This window comes from Aquarana catesbeiana, linkage group LG03, assembly GCF_042186555.1.
Source record: "Aquarana catesbeiana isolate 2022-GZ linkage group LG03, ASM4218655v1, whole genome shotgun sequence".
In the NCBI taxonomy this organism is placed as follows: Eukaryota; Metazoa; Chordata; class Amphibia; order Anura; family Ranidae; genus Aquarana; species Aquarana catesbeiana.
The window spans coordinates 68,368,610-68,395,286 of record NC_133326.1 but is presented as its reverse complement, the minus strand read 5'-3'; the positions used below and the strand labels follow the sequence as shown (position 1 = coordinate 68,395,286).

Here is a 26,677-nt window from a genome sequence, read left to right as displayed (position 1 = left end):
ACAAAAGTCCAAAGTAAAAACACGCATGCTCGGAAGCAAGGACGAGCCAGAAGCGGTCAGTCCTGTAAACTAGTGTTCATAATGGAGAATTAACATTCGTGACGTGGCAAATTATGAAGTCTCCAAATGCAGCGCACATTCTCTTCTTCTTTAATGGGATAATAATGACGCTGCTTTGCTGGTGATACTGATGGAGTTATTGGAAGCAAATTTTCAAAGGCTTTTTTTTCTAGTGATATCAAGAAAAATCTTACTGTATTATGCTTTTTCTTTTTTTTTTTCTTTTGGGCAAGTTACCACAACAATATTAGCCCGTAGTTTTTAAGATCAAAGATACAACTATGTTGGTGTCCCTTGTCAATTTTACATTGTATTTTTGTAAATGTAACTACCTACTCCCAAACTGTCATTTGAAGTAAAACACATAGCCAAGTATTTTTCTCCACAATTTTTTTATTGTGCATTAAAAAAAAGAAAACAAATAAAATTAGACATGTTATCTGCCAATAGAACTTAACCAAAAAGTGCATTCTATGCATCCAAAAGTAAAGAAAATATACCAAATCAAATCATTGTTCAACCAAAAAAATAATGTCAAAGCAATAACTCCAAGGCCAATAATAAATAATACATTATCTCCTTCGATTCCACAACATGTCTGGTTGACGAACGGCCATTCAGAAAGTAACGGAATAGCGCAAACTGAAAAGTGCGAAACGAAAAGTGCAAAATGAAAAGCGTGAATCAACACTCACCAAACTTCTACTAACACGAAATTAGCAGAAGGAACCCAAAGGGTGGCTCTAAAGAGCTGAAAAACAATGTAGTATGTCACTACGTTCGTATTTGTTGACCAACAATTGTGTGCCTTGCGTATGCAAGACAAGTTTGGGCCAACGCCCTTCGGACAAAAGTCTACGGTTTTGTTAGCCAACATTCCGATCGTGTGTACAAGGCTTAAGTCTGAAACTAAATTGAATCTGAGTCTAAATCGATAGGAAGGGAAGGTATGGCTGTACAATTTTTTTGTGGATACGATAATTTTTGATCAAATTTTGGCAGGTTCATCACGAACTGGCCAAAATTTGCTTAGTGTATGGGCATCTTAGTCCAGGATATGAGTAGTAATTAGAGCTAGATATGCTTTATAGTATATAGTTCTGACAACACAGAAAACAGTCTACGAAGATGAATCCCAATAACACCGGAGCAAAAACATAATGGGGGTTATTTACAAACGGCAAATCCACTTTGCACTACTAAGTGCAAACTACAAGTGCAGAGTGAACTTGAAATTGCACTGTAAGTGTACTTGCAAGTGCAGTCACTGTAAATCTGAGGGGTAGATCCATAGGCGTGCACAGGGGGTGTGCCAGGTATGCCTGGGCACACCCTAATCACTACACGCAGTGCCAGTTCCCCCTACTGCCCAGGCTTCCCCCATGTTGGCCCCTCTGCTCCACAGTGCTGCTGGCTTTCCTCCTCTCCTCTCCCCCAGCTTCTGCAGGGAATGATTCAGGATTAAGAGTGGGGGAAAGGGCTAGAGGACATATCCTTTACCAACACCTTCCTTTTCTAAATGAACACAGTGAACACGTTCACTCAATGTGTTAATTTATAACTGAAGCATAGTAAACTGGGTTTACTATGCTTCTGTTTGTGAATGAACAGGGAACCACTCAGCACAGAGCATTTCAGATTCATTCACTGTCCACTGCAGCTGAGGCTACAGGGAAAGGCATGTGTGCTTGAACTTTGGGGTGCACACCCTAATGCAATAGGCTGTGCACACCTATGGGTAGATCTGAAATGAGGGGAAGCTCTGCTGATTTTATTATCCAATCATGTGCAAGCTAAAATGCTGTTTTTTATTTTCCTTGCATGTCCCCCTCGGATCTACAGTGACTGCACTTCCAAGTGCACTTTCAGTGCTATTTCAATTGCACTTTGCACTTGTAGTTTGTACTTGTAGTGCAAAGTGGATTTGCCTTTAGTAAATAACCCCTAATATCTGCCTATAGCAACTAGCTAGATTGGTTGATTGAATGTAACTTGATTGGTTGCTCTGATTCATCTTTTGCTACGGGCATTTTTTCTCCAATTTTTAAAAATCAGCTGCTAAACAGTAAATCCATATGATATTTTTATGTGTTGTTATAAGGGCCAGTGATGACAGGCTTTTCTCTGTATACCAGTCTATGGGAATGCAAATCAGTTTGAAGCAGGTCAAATGTAGGCCCCATTGTAGGTCAAATGCACCTGTAATTAATTCTGATTGATCCCAGAAGCAAACATCAAAGTCTTTTGAAGCAAGATCCATGTATGAATTAACGTATGGTCATACATTTTGGTGGTGGTAGAATAAGAAATGACAGTGTTGAGTCTGTCTATTGGAAAAGGGCCATGCAATCACTGTCCAAGATTCCCAGAGATACGTGTTGAATTGTATAAGGAGAAAACGTTGGCATTATAAATTCACTTGATTGGTTACTGATTGGAGGATTTGAGTTAAGACTCTTGGTCAATGAGCTCCGGATGCATGGCACAGTGCATACTTTTAATACAGGCAAAATAATTTTTAGTCAGTCGCTAATGGATCTATATAATGTAAAATGGAACCAGGAAATTTTACAATACAGATATAAAATACAATTAGGAAATGTAAGAGTTTTCAATTACATGCACTATTACTTGTTTATTTTATTAATATAATAGAAGTAGAAATAAAACTTATGGAATTTTTTTTTTTACACTCTATTGTAAGAAGATAAAACTGATACTGATAGATACATCTCAGATCTTTGAAGGTATGATCACCCCTTCCATTACTCTGTGTTGTGCAATGCTGAAGATGTCAAGCGCTACTAATCTCCACTCTTAGCATCCTTATGACAGGCCATCTATCACTGTAATTGCTGTCTGAGCCACCAAGTCACAAGGAACTGATGCTTCAGCATAAAAGTCATGTGTGTTCCCCTGAAAGTGTGGTGAAGTATTCTATTACTCCACTTTTCTGAAAGACATACATGGAAAGAAGCTCTTAAACTGCAACAAACTGTGTGTGCATCATGGTTTTATAAAAATGTACAGGTTGGATGCAAAAAATAGAGAATTAACTTTTCTATTTGTAGGCATATTGTATAAATAGGCAGAAGCAGGAGTAATCTGTTGTAAGGTCGGTAGCATTTGTAGATGCAATGATTGATTTGCTGGGGTCTTAGAAATTTTAGACAAAGGCAACTCCTATCCTAATATTGAAAAGTGGTTCCAGTTTAATAGTAACTATTGCAGTAGGGAACAGACACATAAAGAAACGCCCAGTATCTTTCTAAATAACTGGAATGACATTTCCTGCAGGGCTAGTTAAAAACTCCTGAACATATTCAAAAAAATACGGGGGTTTGGTCACACTATATGGTCATATAGTGCTAAGCCCCACTTACTGCGACAAAGTACCCCGAATTAGTGGGTCCTACTCTAGTAATAGAATGGAAGATCCTGCATCTCAACCATGGGAGCCAAACTCCTCTTTATGGGAGAACTGAAGGGGATACATCCTATGCACTAGTGGCCACTAAATAAGAGGTAATGAGGAGGGGGAGGGGTGCTCCAGCCCAAAAAACCTGGTCAGGGTCTATTATAATATACAAAAACATATTTGGGGGGCACACCCTAAAATGCATCTAAATTCAAGATGGTGCTGCTCTAATACCAACAAACAGTACAAAACAGATTACAGCGCACACATTCAAGAATGACATTTCCTGCAAGGCTAGTTAAAAACACCTAAACATATTAAAAAAATACGGGGGTTTGGTCACACTATATGGTCATATAGTGCTGAGCCCACTTAATGCGACCCACTAATTCGGGGTACTTTGTCGCAGTAAGTGGGCTTAGCACTATATGACCATATAGTGTGACCAAGCCCCCGTATTTTGTTGAAAATGAAATACATGTCAAGTTTAACATTTCTTTTACACTGGTAAAAGCATAAAGTTAAAGTATATTAAAGAGGAGGTCCAACCTGGGGAAAAAAATTCAAAGTCAGCAGCTACAAATCATGTAGTTGCTGACTTTTACTATATGGACACTTACCTGTCCAGGGAGCCCGCAATGTCGGCACCCCAGCCATTCTTCGGATTGGCTGTCGGGTGCTGCCGCTGCCATCTCCACTAAGGTAAACCGGCCGTGAAGCCTTTTGATTCCCTACTGTGCATGCGCGACAAGCGCTGTGCTTTCTAATTGGCCCAGCGGTGGAGGAAGGAGGAAGGGGGCCGAACTTCAGAGGGACAGCGCGGCGGCCTTGTCTCCCGGAAGTGGGGACAGGGACCTGTCAAAAAACAGAAAGGTGCCAAAATGTGTCACCGGAGGGGGAGAGGAAGCAAATAAACGGAAGTTCCACTTTTGGGTGGAACTCCGCTTTAAGTATCGTCACATAAGCCTAAATGATTTTTTTAATTTAAAATAACAAAGACTTACCTGCTCTTTGCAATGGTTTTATACAAAGCAGCCCCGATCCTCTTCTTCTCAGGTCACCTGCCAACAATGGCTCCTCCCCCAGTCGACTGTCCCCATAGCAAACCGCTTGCTATAGGCGCACTTATGCATGTGTTCTATGGACACACAGACCGGTGCTCGGCCCTGCCTCCTGTTCCTTTTTCACTGGCAGTGATTGACAGCAGCAGGAGCCAATGGCTCTCGCTACTGTCTCTGAGCCAATGAGGAGGGAGAGAGCCAAGAGAGTATCTTGTGCACATTGCTGGATCGAGATTGCACTCAAGTATGTATTTAGGTGGGCTGCAGGGGAGCTGCATGCAGAGGGTTTTTTTTACCTTCTGCCTTTACAACCACCAACAAATAAATGTGATTGAATAACTGTTGATTCACACTCTTGAGACTAAGAACCAAGGGAAGGCTGATATTACAAAAGTGACAGTGACATTAGCTTCTTTTTACTCTAGAGAGTGCAGTAATGTGCAAAATGTAGCATTTCTGTTTCTGTTACTACAGTGTTTTGTACATTTTGGCATTCCGCAAGATAAAAGGCGAACTTTGTCTTGTTCATTTGATTGTGTGATGGCTCACCCATTTTTTATTCTGAGCTAAATGTCACAGAACAGACTGGACAAAGAGAATGCTGTGAAAGTGATGTGCTGCCACCGATCGTCTGAGCTGTGCAGGTCCCTGCAGGTGAAATATAGGAGACATTTTACCAACAGTGGGTGTCATGCTGAAAGACAGACACAATTATAAAACACATGCGGCTACTGCAGATTGATACTATTAAATAATGTGTGCTCTAAAATGTCCATCTACTAAATAATTGAAAGTGACATTTCCTAAACTTTGCAAGGTTCTTGCCCTAATATGCACCTGTATGTGTAATGTTACAGTCAATTGAATTGTGTACAAGAAAAATGAATGTGAAGATCTTTTACCTGAACTGTCACAATAGGGCTTGCTCAGTGATGCACTGGAAAGAGCATAAAGCAAAGTAACTTATATCCACCAGTTATTTTCAGTTTAGTGACATCAGATCAGTAAAGATTCCTTTTTTAATGGTCACTGCGGGTAATTACATGTTAATCTTTACCTTAAAGTGGAAGTAAAGTTTTTTTACTTAACTTATACCTACAGGTAAGTCTATAATAAGGCTTACCTGTGGGTACAGTGAATATTTCCTAAACTTGCACTGTTTAGGAGATATTCACATTGCATGCAGCCGGTGACGTTACTGGCGCATGTGCTCTGAAGGGGCGGCATACCCACGTCATTCCGAGCTGTGCACCACGGCCATGACTCCTGCGCGCACGTGCAGTACTGACATCATCACGGCTCAGCCAGTCAGATGGCCAGAGCACACAAACCGGAAGGGAGTCTGGGTGTAGATGGAAGCCCTGTCAGCAGTGCCAGTGCTTTGTTCTAAGGTAAGCATTCCATAATGTGCTAGTATATGATGCATACTAACATATTATGCCATTGTCTTGCAGTTTTATTTTTTAAAGGCCATGGTTTACCACTGCTTTAACCACTTGTACATGTACTGAGGCAGGGGGGTCCCTAAGCGCATAATCACGTACCTGTACGTCATCGCCTGTTATTGGCTCTGGGGCGCACGGGAGCCAATCGGCGTGTCCGCGGCCGCCGGGACCCACCGATCATTTGTAGGAGAGGCAGAATGGCAGTCTGCCTATGTAAACAAGGCAGACCGCTGTTCTGTCAGAGAGAGATCTGGTGTTCCTGCTTATCAGGAACACAGATGCCTCTCTTCCTCCAGTCAGTCTATCCCCCCACACAGTTAGAAATCACTCTCTAGGAGCACACTTAACCCTTTGATCGCCCCTGGTGTTAACCCCTTCCCTACCAATGTCATTTATACAGTGACAGTGCTTTTTTTTTTAGCACCGATCGCTGTATTGGTGTCACTGGTCCCCAAAAAGTGTCAATAAGTGTCAGATTTGTCCGCCGCAATGTCGCAGTCCCGCAAAAAATCGATGATCGCTGCCATTACTACTAAAAACAATAAAAAAAATGAAAAGTCCATAAATCCATCCCATAGTTTGTAGACGCTATAACTTTTGCGCAAACCAAACAATATACTTTTTTTTTACCAAAAATATGTAGCAGAATACATATTGGCCTAAATTTAAGAAGAAATTTAAAAACTGCAGAGGTGATCAAATACCACCAAAAGAAAGCTCTATGTGTGGGGAAAAAAAGGACATCAATTTTATTTGGATACAGCGTTACACGACCACGCAAATGTCAGTTAAAATAGCCCAGTGCCGTATCACGAAAAATGGCCTGGTCATTAAGGGAGTAAAACCTTCCGGGGCTGAAGTGGTTAAAGAAGATCTATCATTATCATTTTCACAGTTCTGTCCTCTGTGGGAGAAAGTACACAAAGTACTTTGTCCCATGTGTCTAAGTGCTTTCTAACCCTAGTTTTGAGGTACGAACTGCCCCCGCCCCTTACCCCTTCCTGCCGTTGCCGACCAGCTAGGAAAGCGATGGTTGGTTCATAGCTGCAGCTTGTCAAGGCTGTGAGCACTTTACCAAGACAAGCAATGGCAAGTAGAATGCAGAGGTTGATGAGCTCCACCCCCTCCATCTGCATTCTACTTGCTGTAGCTTGTCTCAGTAAAGTGCTCACAGCCATTACAAGCTACAGCTATGAATTGGCTGTCTCCTTCATAGCTGTTGTCGGATCGGCAATGGCAGGAGGAGAGGGGGGCAGGTTGGATCTCATAATTAGAGTTACAAAACGCTTAGAAACATGGGACAAAGTACTACATGTACTTTGGCCCATACGAGATAGAACTTTAACATTGAACTGAAGTCCCATTGTAAAAAACAGTGAGCGGGCAGTTTTTTTTATTACAGTGCTCACAAATATAAAAGATATGTGCTGTCTTATGTGTAAAAAGTCAACATAATATACGGTGACCCACCACTGAGTATTTCAACATAGTATTATAACATCACAGTAATGAAAAACAATTAAAACAAGTTCCACAAATCAATTGTCCATATATGTTCAATCAAATACAGTGGAACCTCGGTTTGCGAGTAACGCGGTTAACGAGCGTTTCACAAACCGAGCACTGTATTTCTAAAATTCCTAACTCGGTTCGTGAATGTTGTCTCACAAAACGAGCAGGATTCAGGCCAAAAGCGGTGTGCAGTACTGCTTTTGGCCTGAGGTGGGGGGCGCCAGAGCCGAACAGCGCAGATCATCGGCGTTCGGAAATGCACGGAAAGGTCCGAGGACAGTTCGGCTGACCTCAGCAAACCTCAGAAAGGCTTGTGAATAGAGTCATTCCGAGGTTTGCCGAGGTCAGCCGAAGTGTGCTCTGGCCTTTTCGGCCGTTTCTGAGGCTCTCCAGCGCCCCCTGCCTCTGGCCGCATGCGGTATTGCATCCCATTGAAGTCAATGCGGAACAAATTATTTTCGTTTCCATTGACTTCAATGGGAAAACTCGCTTTGATATGCGAGTGCTTTGGATTACGAGCATACTCCTGGAACGGATTATGCTCGTAATCCGAAGTTCCACTGTATGTGTTTAAATCTTGTTCCAGAAAATAATTATACTGTGCACCACTCCTAGTGACAGAGTGACGATCAATCCGTATTCCAAATGAAAAGAATTAAATATGCCTCTTACCAGATCCCCATGATCTCTAAGTTATAGGAGATCATGATACGCCTGAGGTGAACAGATGTAAGGACTCATCAAATGAATACTTCTACCTCCGTGATGAATAGATCAAACAGCCTGCTGATCAGCTTCCCAGCCTAGCACACTTCGATCTGGAATCACTCGGCACTCTCCACCCGATATATGCATAGGATTAAGAACAGAGGGAAGGCTCATCACGTATTATGTATACATAAGGGAATTATTGGGCTAAAATATGCACTTACAGCATCATAAATAAAAACAAGCAGTAGAGAGAGGATAATCCAACCCAGGGATCACCAACAGGTCTGGATCATAATCGTGTCACAACTCCCGTCTCCTTCCAACACGTTTCCCCGTAACAGGCTAGGCTCCTCCATTCCTAGGCGTATCATGATCTCCTATAACTTAGAGATCATGGGGATCTGGTAAGAGGCACATTTAATCCTTTTCATTTGGAACACGGATTGATTGTTACTCTGTCACTAGAAGTGGTGCACAGTATAATTATTTTCTGGAACAAGATTTAAACACATCTGGACACTTGATTTGTGGAACTCGCTTTAATTGTTTTTCATTATTGTGTTGTTATATTCATATGTTGAAATACTCAGTGGTGGGTCACACAGTATATTTTGATTTTTCACACATAAGACAGCCCATACCTTTTATATTTTTTGGCACAATTTTTCACTTCCTCATATTCAAGGAGTAGTAAAAGTGCAGCAGTCTTTACTATTATTATTATTTAGCGCAAGATTTCCTTTTATACAGGTTTTTATTACAGAAGAGACAGGCAATGTCTCTTCTGTAATAAAATGCCCCTACCTGCCTGCTCTTTGTCTTTTCTGAAGCTGTAAACTGAGCTGCGCATGCACAACTTGACTTACAGCGCGGGGCCATGCTCTGTGTGCTAGGATGGTGCCCTCCTGCACATGCAAAGAAGTGATGTCAGCCCGTGCCGGCCAATGAAGCTGGCTGAAGACCAGTATAGAGGAGATGATACCGGCACCAGCGAGGGACTGTTGGAAAGAAAAGTTTTAACCCCTTTAAAGTGGTTGTAAACCCACTTTTTGGACCTCTACCTATAGGTAATCCTAGAATAAGGCTTACCTATAGGTAGTGGAAATATCTCGTAAACGTGCGCCGTTTAGGAGATATTTCACTTGTAGTCTGTCGAAAATTTCAATGGCGCATACGCGGGGAAAAAATTAAACTAAGTGCCGTTTCTTCCCTAGCCTGTGCCGTTAATCGCGGCCTCCCATGGGTTTACTTCCTCTTTAATTCTGCTTTAAAGGAAATTTGTACAGAGATGAATATGGGGAACTCTTTTTTGAAATGGCTGTCTCTGGCTTCATTACTTTTCGAACCGCTGACTCAGAACAAGCTAGAGACGTTAGAAGGAAGTCAGAACTCCTGATCATCATACTAGTACTGGATCAGTGGATCAGAAAGTATTTTAACCAAGGGGTCATCTTGTCAACCAGGTAACCAGCATTTTCTCAAGGAGAGATCACCAAATCCACATTTATCTTTATAGACAAGTTCCTTTATACTGTAAATATGCTGACTATGTAGATTTAGCATTCATAGGTTTTGCTGTATTTTTCAGAAGTCAATACACTCCCAGCAATGCCGTCTGGTGAATACAACCAAAAACTTGTAGAAGCTAGTGAGCAGTTCAAGAAGAAGCAGGGCAAAGGCACAATTGATGTGTGGTGGATTTTCGATGATGGAGGTAAGAAATACTGTGATACTTCCAAGATCTTCTGACTCTATGCTGCATTCCCATAAATAATAGGAAAGACTAACATATGGTAATTGAACATGTTGCTCATATTCTGGAAGCTAGTATTTCTACCTAAAAGTACATTTAAGCCGGCCATACATGGATTGAAATTTGACCGGTTCAGAAGATACTGGCTTAGATTCGATCCATGTATGGGCAGACTGATCAATGAATCGACTTGGGTACAACCAGCCTGTTGTTTTTTTTTTTTTTACATTCGATTACTGCTGGTGGCTATAGCTAACAGTAATCATTATGTTTTGCTGGCTGGCAATGCTCCCCAGCAGTTGATGGGGAAATCAAGCGATTCTCTGGACCACACTAATTCGTATTGTTTTAAAAAAAGTATTGATAAAAAAGTTAGTAGCTGGAAATATTTGGGAGTACCTTTGTAAGTTCTTTGAGCTGCATAGACATATGATAGTTATTCATCAGGTGATATGTGAGGGCCTGCTAGCAAACTAATGTCTTCTAAAACTAGAAAAACAGTATATGTGCCAAAAGAACAAATCACGTCATTTAGGTTAAATGTCTAAAATTATGGGACGCAACCAGTGTAGTCAGACTAAAGAACTGATTTACTAAATAAGAAGAGGCAGTTCCAATTAGATATGAGGGAAATAGGACAAACAGAACTTCTGCTAGTACACAATTAGTTGATTGATGTGAATACATTACTAAGCTCAGTAAACATTCACATTGTTAAGTGAACAGTCTCTACTCCTTTAGTAAATCAATCCCAGTGTCTACACACAAGCAAGTCTGCCAATTTTCCAACAGAGCAGCTTGTATAGTTTTCTTTAACCTCCCTGGCGGTTTTCCCGAGTGTGGCTCGGGGTTAAATTTCAGCACCATTAGTGGTGACCCTGAGCCACACTCGGGATTGCATTGCAGGATCCTGGTGCAGGTTACTTACCTTTTCCCCAGGATCCTGTGATGTCCCCCACTGTGTCTGCGCGCTCTGTCCTCTGCCCGAAGCCTCTCTGTGCCGGGCTCCATTCCCTGCGAGCGCCGCGACGCACGGAGGTGGAGCCCGGCGGCAAAATTCAAAAAATTGAAAATTCATAACACATACAGTACACTGTAATCTTACAAATTTACATGTACTGTATGAAATTATTTCACATCTCTTTTGTCCAGTGCCCTGCATGCAGTTTTATATTATATACACTGTTCTTTCTGCCTGGAAACTTGAGATTGTCCATAGCAACCAAAAAGTGTCCCTTTACGTCAAAAGTGGTTTTAGACCAGCTAGAAAACAACGATAATAAATTAGAACACTTGCAGAATTGAGTGATAGTAAATCGTGGGGAAATTTATTTTATTATTATCAGATTATTATTTTTTATAATTATTTATAGTTATTTATTATATTGTAATTTATGATTTTGTGTTTCAAACTTTATCATACCCGGGATGTCTACTAGACTCTTGTTTGGACAGATTTATATGTATTATTGCTAAGAATTACAGGCCTACAATATAAAACGCCAAATTTCAATGCAAAACAATTGTACCGCTTTGAGAAGCAAAAATCTGACATAATCATACCGCCAGGGAGGCTACAGGTTGGGATTGGTTCAAATGTGGGAATACACACAACAGTATTCAGTAAAATTACTCTGGAAAACTTGCCTGAACAGTGCAACTATGTTTGAAATTTTGAAACCACACATTCTTTTACTTGAACTTTGTGGTGCTGTGAAATATGTTTTTCTGAATCATTTCTAAACGCCAAGGAGCATGTGTTTAGCCAGTTGACAAATACTGCTATTTACTACAACAGAGGTCTCTAAACATTCTAAGCAAAGGGCCAGTTTACTGTCCTTCAGACTTTGGGGTGGGGGTCGGCCTGTGGCCAGTGCAAGTAGAAAATGTCCCTGCATCAGTGCCTCATCATTGGTTGGGTTCTAATGGGAAAATAGTGTCCCACTGTTGATATTAGTGAGAAAAATAGTGTCCCCTTGATGTGTCAGTAGGGGGAATGGTGTTCCATCCTTGGTGTCAGTTGGTGGAATAGTGCGCCAAGGGCCAGATAAAGCAAGCAAAGGACCACTTATGGCTCCTGGGCCACAGTTTTGAGACCACTGCAATAGAGCCTTGCATAGTGACTTATGAAATCCCTACTGATGTATGCTTAAAATTGACATTTAAGACTATTATCAATGTGTTTTTTTGTAGGCTTGACCCTTCTTATCCCACATATTCTGACCCTCAGAAAGAAATGGAAGGACTGTAAACTGAGAATTTTCATTGGAGGAAAAGTGAACCGTATTGAAGATGAAAAACTAATGTAATTATGCACGTTGCCGAGCTTTTATGAAGTGTAGACATTTGATTTATCCCCAGACTGAGAGTACCATTAATATGCTTCCATAAATATGTAAATATGTACATTCTCACTAGGATCTAGAGTCACCCTTTTCTTCCACTGACAGTTGATGTATATGATATGCTACCTAAAGAAACATACATGGTTGCATTTTCTTCTGAATGAAAATTGCCTAAGATCTGTGGTAATACTCCATTTATATGTTAATATTTATTTCCGCAGGATGGCAGCACTTTTGAGTAAATTCCGCATCAAATTTGCAGATATATACATTGTTGCAGACATTAATACAAAGCCAAGTAAAGAAAGGTATGGAATTTTTAAACTTTAGTACTCTTTTCCACTGATTTTCCCTTTATCCCGGTGTTGGTTTTGTGACTAAAATCCAGGCTATAGAAAAGTAATCACAAATACTGGTACTCATTATTCTTTTACACAGGTCAGATCGTTACATCAACTGTAGGAAAGGTTTTTTCCTGATACAGTGTTCATTAGTTTATTTGTAGAATTAAAAAAACTCTCGCTCTCACCATACCTAGAACGAACTAACCAACAGTCGTACTCATGTTATAATGTTAACCAGCTTAGCAAGATATATGTATAAATAAATTGTATTGCACTGCATTCTCCCTATATACTAATCAAGCTAAGTTTGGAAAATCAGAACAAAATAATTGTAAAATCAATAATTCACATATATATACTTTTTGACGTGATGTCACCAGCGCATGCATTCTGAAGGTCTGGCATAATCGCGTTGGACCTTCAGAGGTTGTGCCATAAAGGCGCGCATGCGCAGTAGTGACGTCATCGCGGCCCTGGCCACTCATGTAGCCGGAGGATGCGAACCCGGAAAGACGACCCGGTGAAGATGGAGGCCCTGTCAGCGGTGACAGCGCGCCGTTAGAGGGCTTCATTTTAAGGTAAGTCTCGTATAATGTGCTAGTATGCAATACTAGCAAATTATGCATTTGTCTTACAGGGAAAAATTGTTGTTTTTTTTTTTTGCAGCAGTTTACTACCGCTTTAAAAAGAAGGGTCTTTGCTGGGACATGATTGGCTAATTAAATTAACACAAATTCTCCTTATTGACTATGCTCAGTGAACATTCACTTTGCTGAGTGAAGAGTCTCTACTCTTATAGTAAATCCACCATAATTTCAATTGCAAATGATCAAAAGTGATAATTTTTAGGGTTTGCAAATACAAATCTTAAAGCAGAACTATACTGACCTTGGTTCCAGCAATGTGGTCCCTTGGAGGTCCCCGCCAGCCGCTGACTTCTTCAAGTTGCCAACTTCCAGGTATCAATCGCTGCTCCCATTCAGTGACCGGGTCAATATGATGTCACCCCAAATGAATGGGATTGCAGTCTGCTTCAGTATTGCCAAATCTCTACAGAAAATGACGCATGCGCTGTTCACTGTACAAGGGTAGACAGGCAAATAGGTAACTTTAAAGGGATTGTAAAGGTAGAAGGTTTTTTTTTAACTTGCATTCTATACATCAAGATAAAAAGCCTTCTGTTTGCAACAGCGTCCCCCTAGCCCCCCCCAATACTTACCTGAGCCCCATCTCGGTCCAGCGATGTTGCACAAATTTCTCATGTACCCGGGTCTCCCCTCCTCATTGGCTGAGACAGCAGTGTGGCGCCATCGGCTCCCGCTGCTGTCAATCAAAATCAGTCAGCCAATCAGGAGAGAAAGGGGGCAAGGCCGGGCCACTGCTGCGTGTCTGAATGGACACAGGGAACTGTGACTCAGCTCAGTTGCCCCCATAGCATGCTGCTTGCTGTGGGGGCACTGAACGGGGGGAGGGGCTAGGAGCACCGAAGAGGGACCTGAGAACAGGAGGATCTGGGCTGCTCTGTGCAAAACCATATTACATGTTTGTTATTTTTAACGCAAAAAAAAACGAGACTTTACAATCACTTTAATGCAAAGAGATAAAGCATGTCTCTTCTGCACTAAAAATCCTTTTTGTTTACCTATTTTCATTTCATACATAAAGTTCCACTTTAACTGCTGTGCTACATCATCAAGATCAGCTCAGTCCCATGTGACTGACTGCAGTTATCTTAACGCCAAATGACGTCCTCGGCTTCGAGCGGGGATAGCTGAATGATGCCTGTAGCTATAGGCATCATTCAGATATCGTCTTTTAGAGCTGGCGAATCTGTGCACCATAAGAATGATCATAGCGGCTGTTCCGCTGCTTGATCGTTCTTACGGGAGGTGAGAGGGGACCCCCCCCTCCCGCCGCCCTCCGGTGCTTCTAACGACTCACTGCTACGATCGGTAAGTCGGACACAGAATCCGCCGGCCCCGGATGTTCAGAGTAGAGATTTCCGGCGGACCAGATGGTCGTCGGAGTCTCTATGATCGTTCAGAGGACGGGCGTGATGTTATGACGTCACGCACGGCCTCTGTATTAAAAAAAACGGCGCCGCTTCGGCTGGGAAGTGGTGATTTTTTTTTTTTTGGATTTCAGGCTTCCCAGCCTATAGGTAAGATGTGGGGTCTTATTGACCTCACATCTCACTGTAAAGAGCACCTGTCATGCCATATTCCTATTACAAAGGATGTTTACATTCCTTGTAATAGAAATAAAAGTTTATCAAAAAACATTTTTGGAGAAAAAAAGTGTCAAGCTAAAATAAATAAAGTAAAATTAACAATAAAAAAAAAAAAATTTAAAGCGCCCTTGTCCCCGTGAGCTTGCACGCAGAAGCGAACGGATACGTAAGTCCCGCCCACATATGAAAACAGTGTTCAAACCACACATGTGAGGTATCGGCGCGAACGTTAGAGTGAGAGCAATAATTTTGGTCCTAGACCTCCTCTGTAACTCAAAACATGTAACCAGTAAAAATTTTTAAAGTGTTGCCTAAGGGGATTTTTAAGTAATGAAGTTTGGCGCATTTCCACGAGCGTGTGAAATTTTGAAGCGTGACATGTTAGGAATCTATTTACTCGGCGTAACTTCATCTTTCACATTATGCTTTCCAAAAAAAACGCATTTGAAAAATTGCTGCGCAAATACCGTGCGAGATAAAAAGTTGCAATGACCACCATTGTATTCTCTAGGGTCTTTGTTAAAAAACATATATAATGTTTGGGGGTTCTATGTAATTTTCTAGCAAAAAAATGATGATTTTTACATGTAGGAGAGAAATGTCAGAATTGGCCTGGTAACTAAAGTGGTTAACTAAAACAAGTTAAGGATACGTGGACTAGAGGGATCCTCAGTAAATGTTGAGACATTGAAGTTGATTTATTAGAGGCAACTAGGCCGTTCACTTTGAAAGCTGAGTTGCACAGTACAAGGGCATTTTCCCCAGAGCTTAGTGAATGTGGTCAAATTTCACATTGCAAAGCATTTGTACCTGCATGTGATTGATGATGGAAGTCGACAGAGCTTCACCTAATTCACTCAGCTCTGGAGAAAACCCCCTTGCAAAGGGCAACTTCTCTTCCAAAGTGAACAGTCTATCTGTCTTTAGTAAATCCACTCCATTGTCTAGGTCAGCCTTTCTCAACCAGAGTTCCAAGAAAACTCTAGGGTTCCTCTAGATGTTGCCATTGAGAAGTAATTTCTGCCTTTTATATAACTACCGACACCAGTTATCTTTTTAACTATCAGTATAGCTGGGTACACACTATAAGAAAATCAGGCGAATGATCTTCTGGTTTTCCTTGATGTTTCACAACAAGTCGGAACCCATGAAGGAAATAATGTACAAAACGTTTGTTATTACAAAGGCCTTTTTGATGTCTATTGGTTCTGATCATGCACAGTCTTTTGTATGTGATTTTTCTAGTGCTAAAACTGTATGAAAACAGAACACTTTGAATGAAAACCGTTCCTTCTCTTCACATACGAGAAAAGTTTTGGAGTTTAGCCCTTTGGAAATTTTCTTTGCAAAGTCTGAATCGGATGTCAAAAGTTAAGTACACACTATACTAAAATCAAACGATCGTTCCTCGTACGGAATTTTTCTTCCAAATTTCTCATAGTGTGTACCCAGCTTTAGGGAGAATTCTTCCAGATAATTGCACAATTAGTCCGGCCAAAAAAAGGCACAAGTCTATGTAGGTCAACAAATAGAAAACAATAAATAAATAGCAAATAGTCCTCCATATAGAGAACCGAGAGTTGATCCAGAGGAAGGAAAAACAAAACCCTATAATGCATGGTCCAATTTGCTCCAGGAGGGGGGAAAAAAAGTTCCTGATCCCCTGAAGTAAAACAAACATTCTCTGGATCAACAATCTCTGTTATACTTATAAATGTTATAATACATAAATATTTTGTGCATTTAATAATGCATTCAGAAGTCTCTTTGTAGAGTACAAGCTGGACTATGCATTTAAAGTTCAGGGAATAGAAAATCGTTTTATCTTTCAGATCTGTACATGACTTCTGCCTGCAGAAACATTTCTCTATCTGCTCAGTATTTACTGTTATCACTGTATATTACATTAGCTGTAGTGATTTGATCATTAAAGCGGTGGCAGACTGCACCAATTTTTTATTTTTATTTTTTTTAAACCCTGCAAAGGAAAGGCATAGGGGCTGATGTACTAAAGGCAAATAGACTGTGCGCTTTGCAAAGTGCAGTTGCTCCAGAGCTTAGCAAATGAGCAAGAGGTCTGCTGAATTCTGTCATCCAATCATGTGCAAGTAAAAATGCTGTTCTTTTTATTTTCCTTTCATGTGATTGGGTATTCTTTGTAAAGTTAAGCTTTACCTTATTTGCTAAGCTCTGGAGCAACTGCACTTTCAGAGTGCAACTGCACTTTGCAAAGTGGACAGTCTATTTGCTTTTAGTAAATCAACCCCAAAATGTGGGTATGCATCGCACATTTTAGCACATTATCAAATACTTACCTTAGAACAGAGCCTTGTAGCGCCGCGCTGTCAGACGCTTCCATCTTCGCCCGGTCTTCCTTCTGACTTTGCAACCTCCGGCCGCCTGATTGGCCGTGCCGCAATGGCATCACTCCCGCACATGCACGCGGGAGTCACAGACCGTGTGCCGGTGACATCCCCGGCTACATGCAGTGTAAAGATTTCCTAAACTGTGCAGGTTTAGGAGATATTCATAGTACCTACAGGTAAGCCTTATTATAGGCTTACCTGTAGGTACAAGTTTAAGAGAAAGGGTTTACTTCCACTTTAAGCATGGCTGGGAATGAGAGGTGCATTTCAGGCAGCACACATAAACAGTAAAAATCACAAAGTTAAAAAGAAGTTTGATTGTTGGCTTTTGTGTCAAATAAATTTTTAAGTGGTTCCTTGCCTTCTGTGTGACTGTTTCCCTATGTTATTATGCCTTCACTTATGTACTTGCAATAGGAGTTATATATTCTAATATGTCAAAGTTTCATCTCCTGCTTGTTGCATTCGTGTTTGATATTTTTTTTTTTTTTACATTGTATTATATATATGTATACATACTTGTATATCTTTTGTTTCTATTATACTCTTCTTCCTTTTTACAATCTTTTTTTGCTGTCTTTATATATCCTACATGTGTGTGTATAATGAATGTCTTTTTGGCAGACTAATTAGGCGCCTATTACATTCAGCTGTACCGTTTGCATGTAAGAGTAACTTTACAGGTGCATTCTGGGTTATGATAAAGCAAATTTTTTTTTTCATGAAACGCGTTAACCATGCTGCCATCCTTTTTTATCATTGGTCTGTGATGTCCTTCATGTGGATTTTAAATATTAAAGCTCAGTTCTTTGGAAGTCTGCGGTCACTCTTTCTTCCATATCCACTGTGTTTCCCTATGTGCCATTCTATTTTTAATATTCACCAGCCTTTGCTGCATTTTTCCATCTGTCTAATACCAAGTGCAGCTTGTCATTTGCAAATTTATGGGTAGCTGAATGAAAATGTACATTGGCCTTTTATTCATAATAGCAAAGCATTTCTAACAACTTCCACAAAAAGCATCCGTTTATGATTTAATTGCTGTTTTTTTTTTAACTTTCTGATAATTCTTGTAATATGTTTTCTCATGCATAATGTCATAAGGCACACTGCAAGATAACTAGAGGTGCCAGAAGGCCTCCATTTAACAGTCTTTTGTTCGTGTTTTTTAGCTGGAAGTTTTTTGAAGAGATGATTGAACCTTACAGACTCCACGAAAGTGCCAAAGATGTACCCACTGCTGAGAAAATAAGAAGAGAAAATCCATGGAAAATAACAGATTCTGAGATAGAAATGTTCAAAGAGAAGGTAGTTTATTATTATATGTCACAATACAACGGATAATTCTGATTCCTGTGTCTTCAATGGCAGTCTGTTGGATCTATCCTAAGGAACACAGCAAGTGTATAACATTAACTAAAAGAAACTTAAACTTAGCTTTGGGAGACTATTTCCCATCAATAATTCGGGCCAAGAACAAAATTCTAATTAACTCAATTTCTATACATATGTTTTCATTTGGTAGTATTTGATGTTTCACCTTAAAGAACTTGGTGCTACTAGCTTTTGACACGGTGCTTTCCACCTAACACTAACCCTTAATGCCCTGTACACACGATCAGAATTCCGCTTAAGCTTGGCTTGCATACACACGGTCACACAAAAGTTCTCTGAACTTTCGACCATCAAGAAGGCGGTGACGTACAACACTACAATGGCACTAGAAAAGGGAAGTTCCATACGAAGCGATGATTCTGAGCATGTGTGGTTTTTTGCGCATCGGAATTGCATACAGATAAACAGAATTTCCGATAGGAACTTTATCCGACGGAAAAATAGAGAACCGGCTCTCAATCTTTTGCTGGTGGAAATTCCACCAGCAAAAGTCCAATGGAGCATACACACGGTCAGAATTTCCGACCAAAAGCTCACATCGGACTTTTGCTGGCGGAAATTCCGATCTTGTGTACGGAGCATTAAGCCTCGTACACACAGGCCAAATATTGTGCGGTATTGGCCGGTTGAAAAGGAACTGGCCGACATTTGGCCCATGTTACGGCAGCCGGTCCAACAGAATCCAACTGAATGTCCAGCTCCTGTCGAAGGGGCATGACCGAAAAAGGTCTGCTGATTGGCATTCGATCAGGTTTCTCAGCCAGGGTTCTAGAGCGCTGACCATTCTGGCAAGCGGGTCTTGTCAGAACACAATAGCTCAGCGGTGCAGATCGCTGTAATAACATGGATTGTTGTAGCGCTTCATTTTTTTTTTCGTTCAGCCCGCTGGGTTGAACAAAAAAAAACGATAGTGTGTTCTAGGCTTTACCCTTATGCTGGCCATACGCTATACGAAAAATTGTCCGAAATTCGGTCATTTAGACAGTTTGTTTGTTTTTCGGCCAGTTAATGCCAAAATCAATAATCATTGGGGCGTTTTTGAGCCAAAAAAACAAAGGCCAAGTTTAGAGATTTTCTGCCAAATGAATGATAAATTGAAAGGTTAATGTGTTTCCCATCTGAACTAGGTACAGTATGTGTAAAAAAACAAACAAAAAATTGATTTATTTATGTCCACTGAATGATTTAGCGGTCATTACATGATGGCACTATCGTTTGCTCTCATGGCCGAATGTTTGTTTTTCGAAAATGGGTTTGGCCGATTTACATAGTGTATGGCCAGCATAAGACTTAAAGAGGAACTAAAACCATTGATTTAACGGTTTCCCAAAGCTGTTTACATTCAAGGCACACCATCAATGATAACTGTCATGGCTGCTTGTACTCTTAACAGTCAGGTCATTAAATGGCTGGTGTCATAAATGATCACATGTGCATAACCATAGCAACTGCAGATCAAACAGAAGCTACAGAAGCTAAGATGGCAGCTTTGTTGGCTGTAAAGGAGAGGGTGATTTAGTTCTGAGTTAACAGTGTTATATTGCAAGTGCTGCTTTATGCATTGACATACCTCCTTAGACCCAGTCTGTCCAGACACTATGGTCACCTGCTGACCTTGGCACCATCCACAGGCAGCTTAACTCTTCAATGAAACACAGAAGTTATATCCAACGTAATTTTATTTCAACAAATTGCAGTACAGAGGATATTTTTTCCGTCTTTTGAAGTGTAAGAAGCCAATGACTTTCCTCAGCTTGTCTCTGTGAATAGCAACACTGAGATAACATGGAAGAAAGGAAGGTCCAGCAAAGATTGACCTAATTAGCATTAAACAGTATGTCAGCATACTACAGAAAAATGATAAACTGATGCAGTTCAATACAAGGCCCTGGAAGAAAATGGTATAATGTGCTAGTTTGCATTGCAGACTAACACATTATGAAATACTTACCTTAGAACGAAGCCCTCCAGCGGCACGCTGTTGCCGCTGACAGCACTTCCATCCGAGTTCGAGTGCTTCGGGCATCTGATTGGCCAAGCCGTGATGACATCACTTCTGCGCATGCACAGGGGTGTCATGGACACGGCACGGAGCTCTGAGAAATGGCACGGGTATGCCATCCCTTCAGAGTGCATGTGCCAGTGACATCACCAGCTGCATGCAATGTAAGGGGCGCAAACAATAGGTCAGTGGGGGGACTGGCAATTAAATGAACATGGTAGTTTGTCCTGCATGGTTAAAGCACTCTTCAATTTTTTTGTTATAAAGTGGCTTTCCACCCACCTTTTTTTTTTTTTTAGACCCCTACCTTCATGGTAGTGAGTTCTGCACAGTTTAGATGCTCACCCACCCAGCGGGTCCAGCCCTGTCCAGCGAAGGTCCTCCTTCTTTCTGGCAGCCATGACGCCACGTTTTACTGTGACATCATTGAGAGGCTGCCATCTGTTCTTGATTCAGTCGGCACATCTCTTGATGACGGCCCGCTAGACCTGCCCCCCTCCTCTTTTACTAAATGAAATGCTTTTCCTCCTGGGATGTGTGAAATGCATATCCTGGGAAACAAAGGGAAGACAGTGCACATCATTCGCCTAGGAGAATGATATGCATAGGGGGCCGGGGCCAAACAATTTCACTAAAAAAGGTAAATAAAGAAAAAAAAAGATCCTTAATTGTGCAGAGAACTGGAGGAGGGGTGGAGAGGAGGGATGATGAATTGGAAGGTGAAGATCTGCTTTAACTCTAAAAATCACAAACTTATCTTACTGTTGTCATATCCAATACTATGCTGAACTCTACCATCAACAGGAGTCTTTGCTCATTTGGAGAGGGTATTTTTAGACACTTTATACAAAGTCAACTCATGTTTTAGATTCCTCTTGTAGACCCAATTATCCCTGTTTTCTACGTGGCCATACCTTTAAAGATACATACATAGTTACATAGTAGGTGAGGTTGAAAAAAAGACACAAGTTCATCAAGTCCAATCTATGTGTGTGATTTTATGTCAGTATTACATTGTAGATCCCTGTATGTTGTGATCGTTCAGGTGCTTATCTAATAGTTTTTTGAAATTATCAATGCCCCCCGCTGAAACCACCGCCTGTGGAGGGGAATTCCACATCCTAACCGTTCTTACAGTAAAAAACCCTCTACGCAGTTTAAGGTTAAACCGATTTTATACCAGTTTTAGTGAATGGCCACGTGTCTTAATAAATTCCCTTTCCCTGAAAAGTTTTATCCCTATTGTGAGGTCACCAGTACAGTATTTGTACATTGAAATCATATCCCCTCTCAAGCGTTTCTTCTCCAGAGAGAATAAGTTCAGTGCTCATAACCTTTCCTCATAACTAATATCCTCCAGTCCCTTTATTAGTTTTGTTGCTCTTCTCTGGACTCTCTCTAGTTCCAGTAAATCCTTCCTGAGGACTGGTGCCCAGAACTGGACAGCATACTCCAGGTGAGGCTGGACCAGAGTCTTGTAGAGTGGGAAAACAAATGTGTTACTCTCATGCAGCAGTCCTCTTTAGTTATTTGTTCTACATTATGTGGTTATGTAAAGACTGCACCAACTGGGTGGAACTAGGATTTATTTTAGAGATATCTCATCACTGTAGCTCCAATTTGGTTTTTTTTTGTTTTTTTATGAGAATCCAGTTTCGACATGGCAAGAGCAGCTGGTGAAGCAGATTTTTAAAATCATGTGTATTTCTTATCAGCCGATGTTGGTTGCTAACTATTGAAACAAAATAAACCTGGCAGTTCTGTAGATGGGTTATGATTTTGGGACAAGTCACACCATAATAAAATGTGCTGCATCTTACGAATTCTTGTGCTTCCTTTTAATATAATTGGGCTGTCAGCATATTTTAGATTCGCATTGGGCACATTAACTTTGCGTTACAACGCTCCACACATTTACAATGTGTTACAGTGCATTGCAGTAGCCAGTGTTGTAATGAAAGTCATTATGTGCATTATAACACATTATGGTATGAACAAGCGCTTAGATATGCAAAACACGTAAGATTCTTCTGAACTCTGCTGTTCCTTTACTGTAACCAGATTATGTAGTACAATACTATGGGCAGTAAGATCCCATCCTAAAAATCTTCTGCTGCAGTAAACGGACCTATCAAGTTTTACATGAGCAGGAACCCTGTAAAACTATGTATCACATCTTTGAAGTGGTCAGTTTTTATTATATGCTTTTCTTCATTTGCAGAGTTACAGACAAGTAAGACTTAATGAACTTCTGCAAGAACATTCCAGATCCGCAAACCTCATTGTATTGTAAGTATGATATATTTGGTTCTAAAGCCGCGTACACACGAGCGGAATGTCCGACAGAAAAAGTCCGACGGAAGCTTTTCATCGTCTATTCCGATCGTGTGTATGCCTCATTGGACTTTTTTTCCAAAAATTCTGACAGACCTATAAACAATAACATGCTCTAAATATTTCCGACGGAACCAATTCCTATCGGGAAAACCGCTCGGCTGTATGCTGTTCCGACGAATTAAAAACTACGCTTGCTCTGAATCAAGTACGAGACGGAAGCTATTGGCTACTGGCTATTTAACTACCTTTTTCTAGTCCCGTCGTACGTGCTGTACGTCACCGCGTTCTGGACAGTCGGACTTTGGATTGACCGTGTGTAGGTAAGACCGCTTGAATGGAATTCCGTCGGAGTTCCGTCAGGGAAACCTTCGGAGTTTATTGTGACGGCTAAACCGGCCGTGTGTATGCGACATAATACCGCGTACACGCGACCGTTTTTTCCGTCAGAATAAACTCGGACTTGCCTACACACGATCACACCAAAGTTCGATCATTTAGAACACGATGACGTACGACGGGACTAGAAAAAGGAAGTTCACTAGCCAGTAGCCAATAGCTGCTCTTGCGTTGTTTTTGGTCCGTCGGAACAGCATACAGATGAGCGGTTTTCCCGATAGAAACTGATTCCATCGGAAAGATTTGAAACATGTTCTATTTCTAGGTCCGTCAGAATTTTCGAAAGAAAAAGTCCGATGAAGCATACACACGATCAGAATGTCCAATGGAATGATTCCGTCGGACCTTTTCTGCCGGAAAGTCTGGTTGTGTGTACGCGGCATATAAGTCTCAGTCTTCAGTCATCAAAACACACATAAGTTTGAGAATTTAGAGGTTTAAGTTTTAGGCCCTTTTCACACATGCGGACCGTTCGTCCGTATTTCATCCATCCGTTAAAGGATGAAAAACGAACATCAATGCATTCCTATGAAAAAATGTATGACAACAGATGATCATCTATTTTTGTCCATTTTCATCCGCTTCCATCAATATCCGTTTTTTTGAGCGGATGAAAGTCCTGTTGTTTATCCGTTCAAAAAACAGATCGGACGAAAAACGGATGTAAACCGACGAACAGTCCGTCTTTCATTCGTTTTTTCATTGGTAGTGTATGTAAAAAAAACGGATGAGCACGTATGAAAACAGATGAAAAACTGATGAATACGACATCCGTTTTGACGTGACTGAACTGATGAAATGAACGGTCCGTAATGTGTGAAAGGGACCTAAAAAAAAAAGTAATAGCATTTATTATTATATAGGAGGTGTAAAGACTTGGCGGTTCAGGCAACAACAGTATTTAAATAGGCTAGCATTGCACCGATACTGGTGCCGATATCAGCATCAGGGCCGATACTAAGCATTTGCACAAGTACTAGTACTTGTGCAAATGCTCCAATACTAAAATCGATACCTTCAGACTCGGTTCACATATGTGCCGGTCAGTTTGCAGCAATGTCTTTAGAATGGGTAGATCGTGCCGTTTCTAAAGGGGGTCATGCTGTGACTGACGGCTCCTGTGCACATGCACGGGAGTGACATCACACAACTCTGGACAGTCACAGAGCGGAGTTTGTGGCCCCGGAAGGAAGAGGGGAGAAGATGGACGCTCGCTGCTACTGGGGACAGCAGTGACAGCACAGGCTTTGGTTTCTGATAGGTGACACATAATGGGCTACTATGCGATGCATAGTAGCCCATTATGCTTTACCTTTGCAGGGAAATAAAGAGGAAGTAAAACCCATCAGGGTTTACTTCCTCTTTAAGAGGCACATTTTTTACATGTTTTACAAATGTTACCATTCATCCCTATTGAAGGTACATTTTAATGGAAAAAGTAACAAGCCCTTGAAACTGCAGTTAACTGTCTTGTTCTATTCTAGAACATCTATTAGCTAAATTCAATAGTCCTTCTCTATGTAATATTAATGGTAGAGGTGCATCATTGATCAAAATACTTGTTTTTTTCCTATTGACAGGAGCCTTCCCATTGCAAGAAAAGGAACAGTGTCCGATCATCTTTATATGGCATGGGTGGAAATTCTCTCTAAAAATCTCCCCCCTGTGCTACTGGTTAGAGGAAATCACAAGAATGTACTAACTTTCTATTCCTAACACTAAAACTTCACCTATCTTCAAAGTAGCGTGAACATTCATTATATTCAAAGTGCCTAACCAAATCTCTAAAATGTAAACTGTAAGTAAAGCACTAAAGTAAAGCCAGAAAAAAAAAAAAGAAAGTTTTTGATCTTAAGAATAAATCATATTTAATATTATGTTCACTAAATTGATGAGCCTGCCTAATATGATCGTCAAAAGCAAAATCTTGTTTTCAAAGTGCAAATTACCATTGTTAAATTTTAATATTCTACTGCTTTGATAATATATTTTAACTGCATTCTTCTATTACATGTAAAGTGGGTTTTTAGATCAGCTTTCTTTAATAGCATAATATATTCGTTGTAAACTCTGAATTATGTTTTATATTTGTAGGATACTCTAGCTATATATGTATCCATGAGAATGCGAACAGCACAAATATTAACACAAAGCTTTTCTCGGTTGGCCTCTGACAACCTTGCTTTAATTGAAAAAATAACCAGTATGCATGACAGACTTTTGATTGGCTCTTCGTAGTCACATGCAGTTCAGTGCAATAGTTTTTGTTATGGCAATACACAGAGAAATAGGAGGAAATTGTTATATCTTATCCTTCATAAACGGCATGCGCATTAGAAACTTTAAGTGCAATTTCCATTTTTATCCAAACTGTAAAACCAATAAAAAAAGTTTCACATTTCTACAGTAGATCCACTTTTAAAGCAGGCATATACATTTTAAATATGTGTAAAGAAAAATATATTTAAGTTATTTTCTCGTGCTCATTAAATCTTTAATTTCCTCTTGAGGCATTTTCAGTCTCATTTTTATGTTTACTATATTTGATTTGATGTTTTCCATCTAGAATGCATTGTAATACCCTCTTTTGTCTTTCTGTTGAAAAATAAATCAATAAAAACAATAAAACTTGTAATTTGGTGTGTGTAATTAGTATGGAAAAATATCTGATTGTGGTTTACTAAAACATTAGGGCGGGTGACCCGCACCCCTCTGACGCACGGGGACTTCCCTATGGCTTTCCCCGTGGTGCCACGGGGGGTGGGGTCACCCGTTTACATAAACACAAACGTCCTCAGTTATATAAGCAAAGCACCCTCCCAATGTTGAGGGTATGTGGCCTGGTACGGTTCAGGAGGGGGGGGGGCTCTCTCATCCCACCCCTCTTTTCCTGCGGCCTGCCAGGTTGCGTGCTCGGATGAGGGTCTGGTATGGATTTTTGGGTGGACCCCACTCAATTTTTTTTTTTAATTTTGGCGCGGGGTTCCCCTTAAAATCCACACCAGACCTCAAGGTATGAATTTTGCGGGGGACCCCCCATGCCATTTTTTTTTTTTTATTTTGGCGCGGAGTTACCCTTAATATCCATACCAAACCTGAAGGGCCTGGTATGGAATTTGGGGGGACCCCCACGCTTTTTTTTTTCCATGCCGTTTTTATCAATGAACTTTTATGTGTATTGTCGGACCGACAATTCATTATAGCCGTGAGTAGTTTTAAATTACTTTTTTTCCTTTAGAAATATAATTTTGCTGTCAGACTAAACATGGGAAACATGCGCCACTTTACAGGCGTACTATAGA

At 40.7% G+C, this 26,677-nt stretch overlaps 1 protein-coding gene across 1 annotated transcript in view; it reads left to right on the top strand.

Moving 5' to 3' along the window:
* The window catches only part of SLC12A1 (solute carrier family 12 member 1), a 199,763-nt gene extending 173,909 nt beyond the window's left edge, over positions 1–25,854 (top strand). Inside the window, exons 21-26 of the mRNA XM_073618670.1 lie at positions 9,796–9,921; positions 12,154–12,265; positions 12,527–12,613; positions 18,418–18,553; positions 22,864–22,931; positions 24,956–25,854. Of these exons, the coding sequence (XP_073474771.1) occupies positions 9,796–9,921; positions 12,154–12,265; positions 12,527–12,613; positions 18,418–18,553; positions 22,864–22,931; positions 24,956–25,091 (665 nt within the window). The 3' untranslated portion in view covers positions 25,092–25,854. The remainder of the gene's footprint in view (positions 1–9,795; positions 9,922–12,153; positions 12,266–12,526; positions 12,614–18,417; positions 18,554–22,863; positions 22,932–24,955) is intronic.
* Positions 25,855–26,677: the final 823 nt, after the last annotated feature.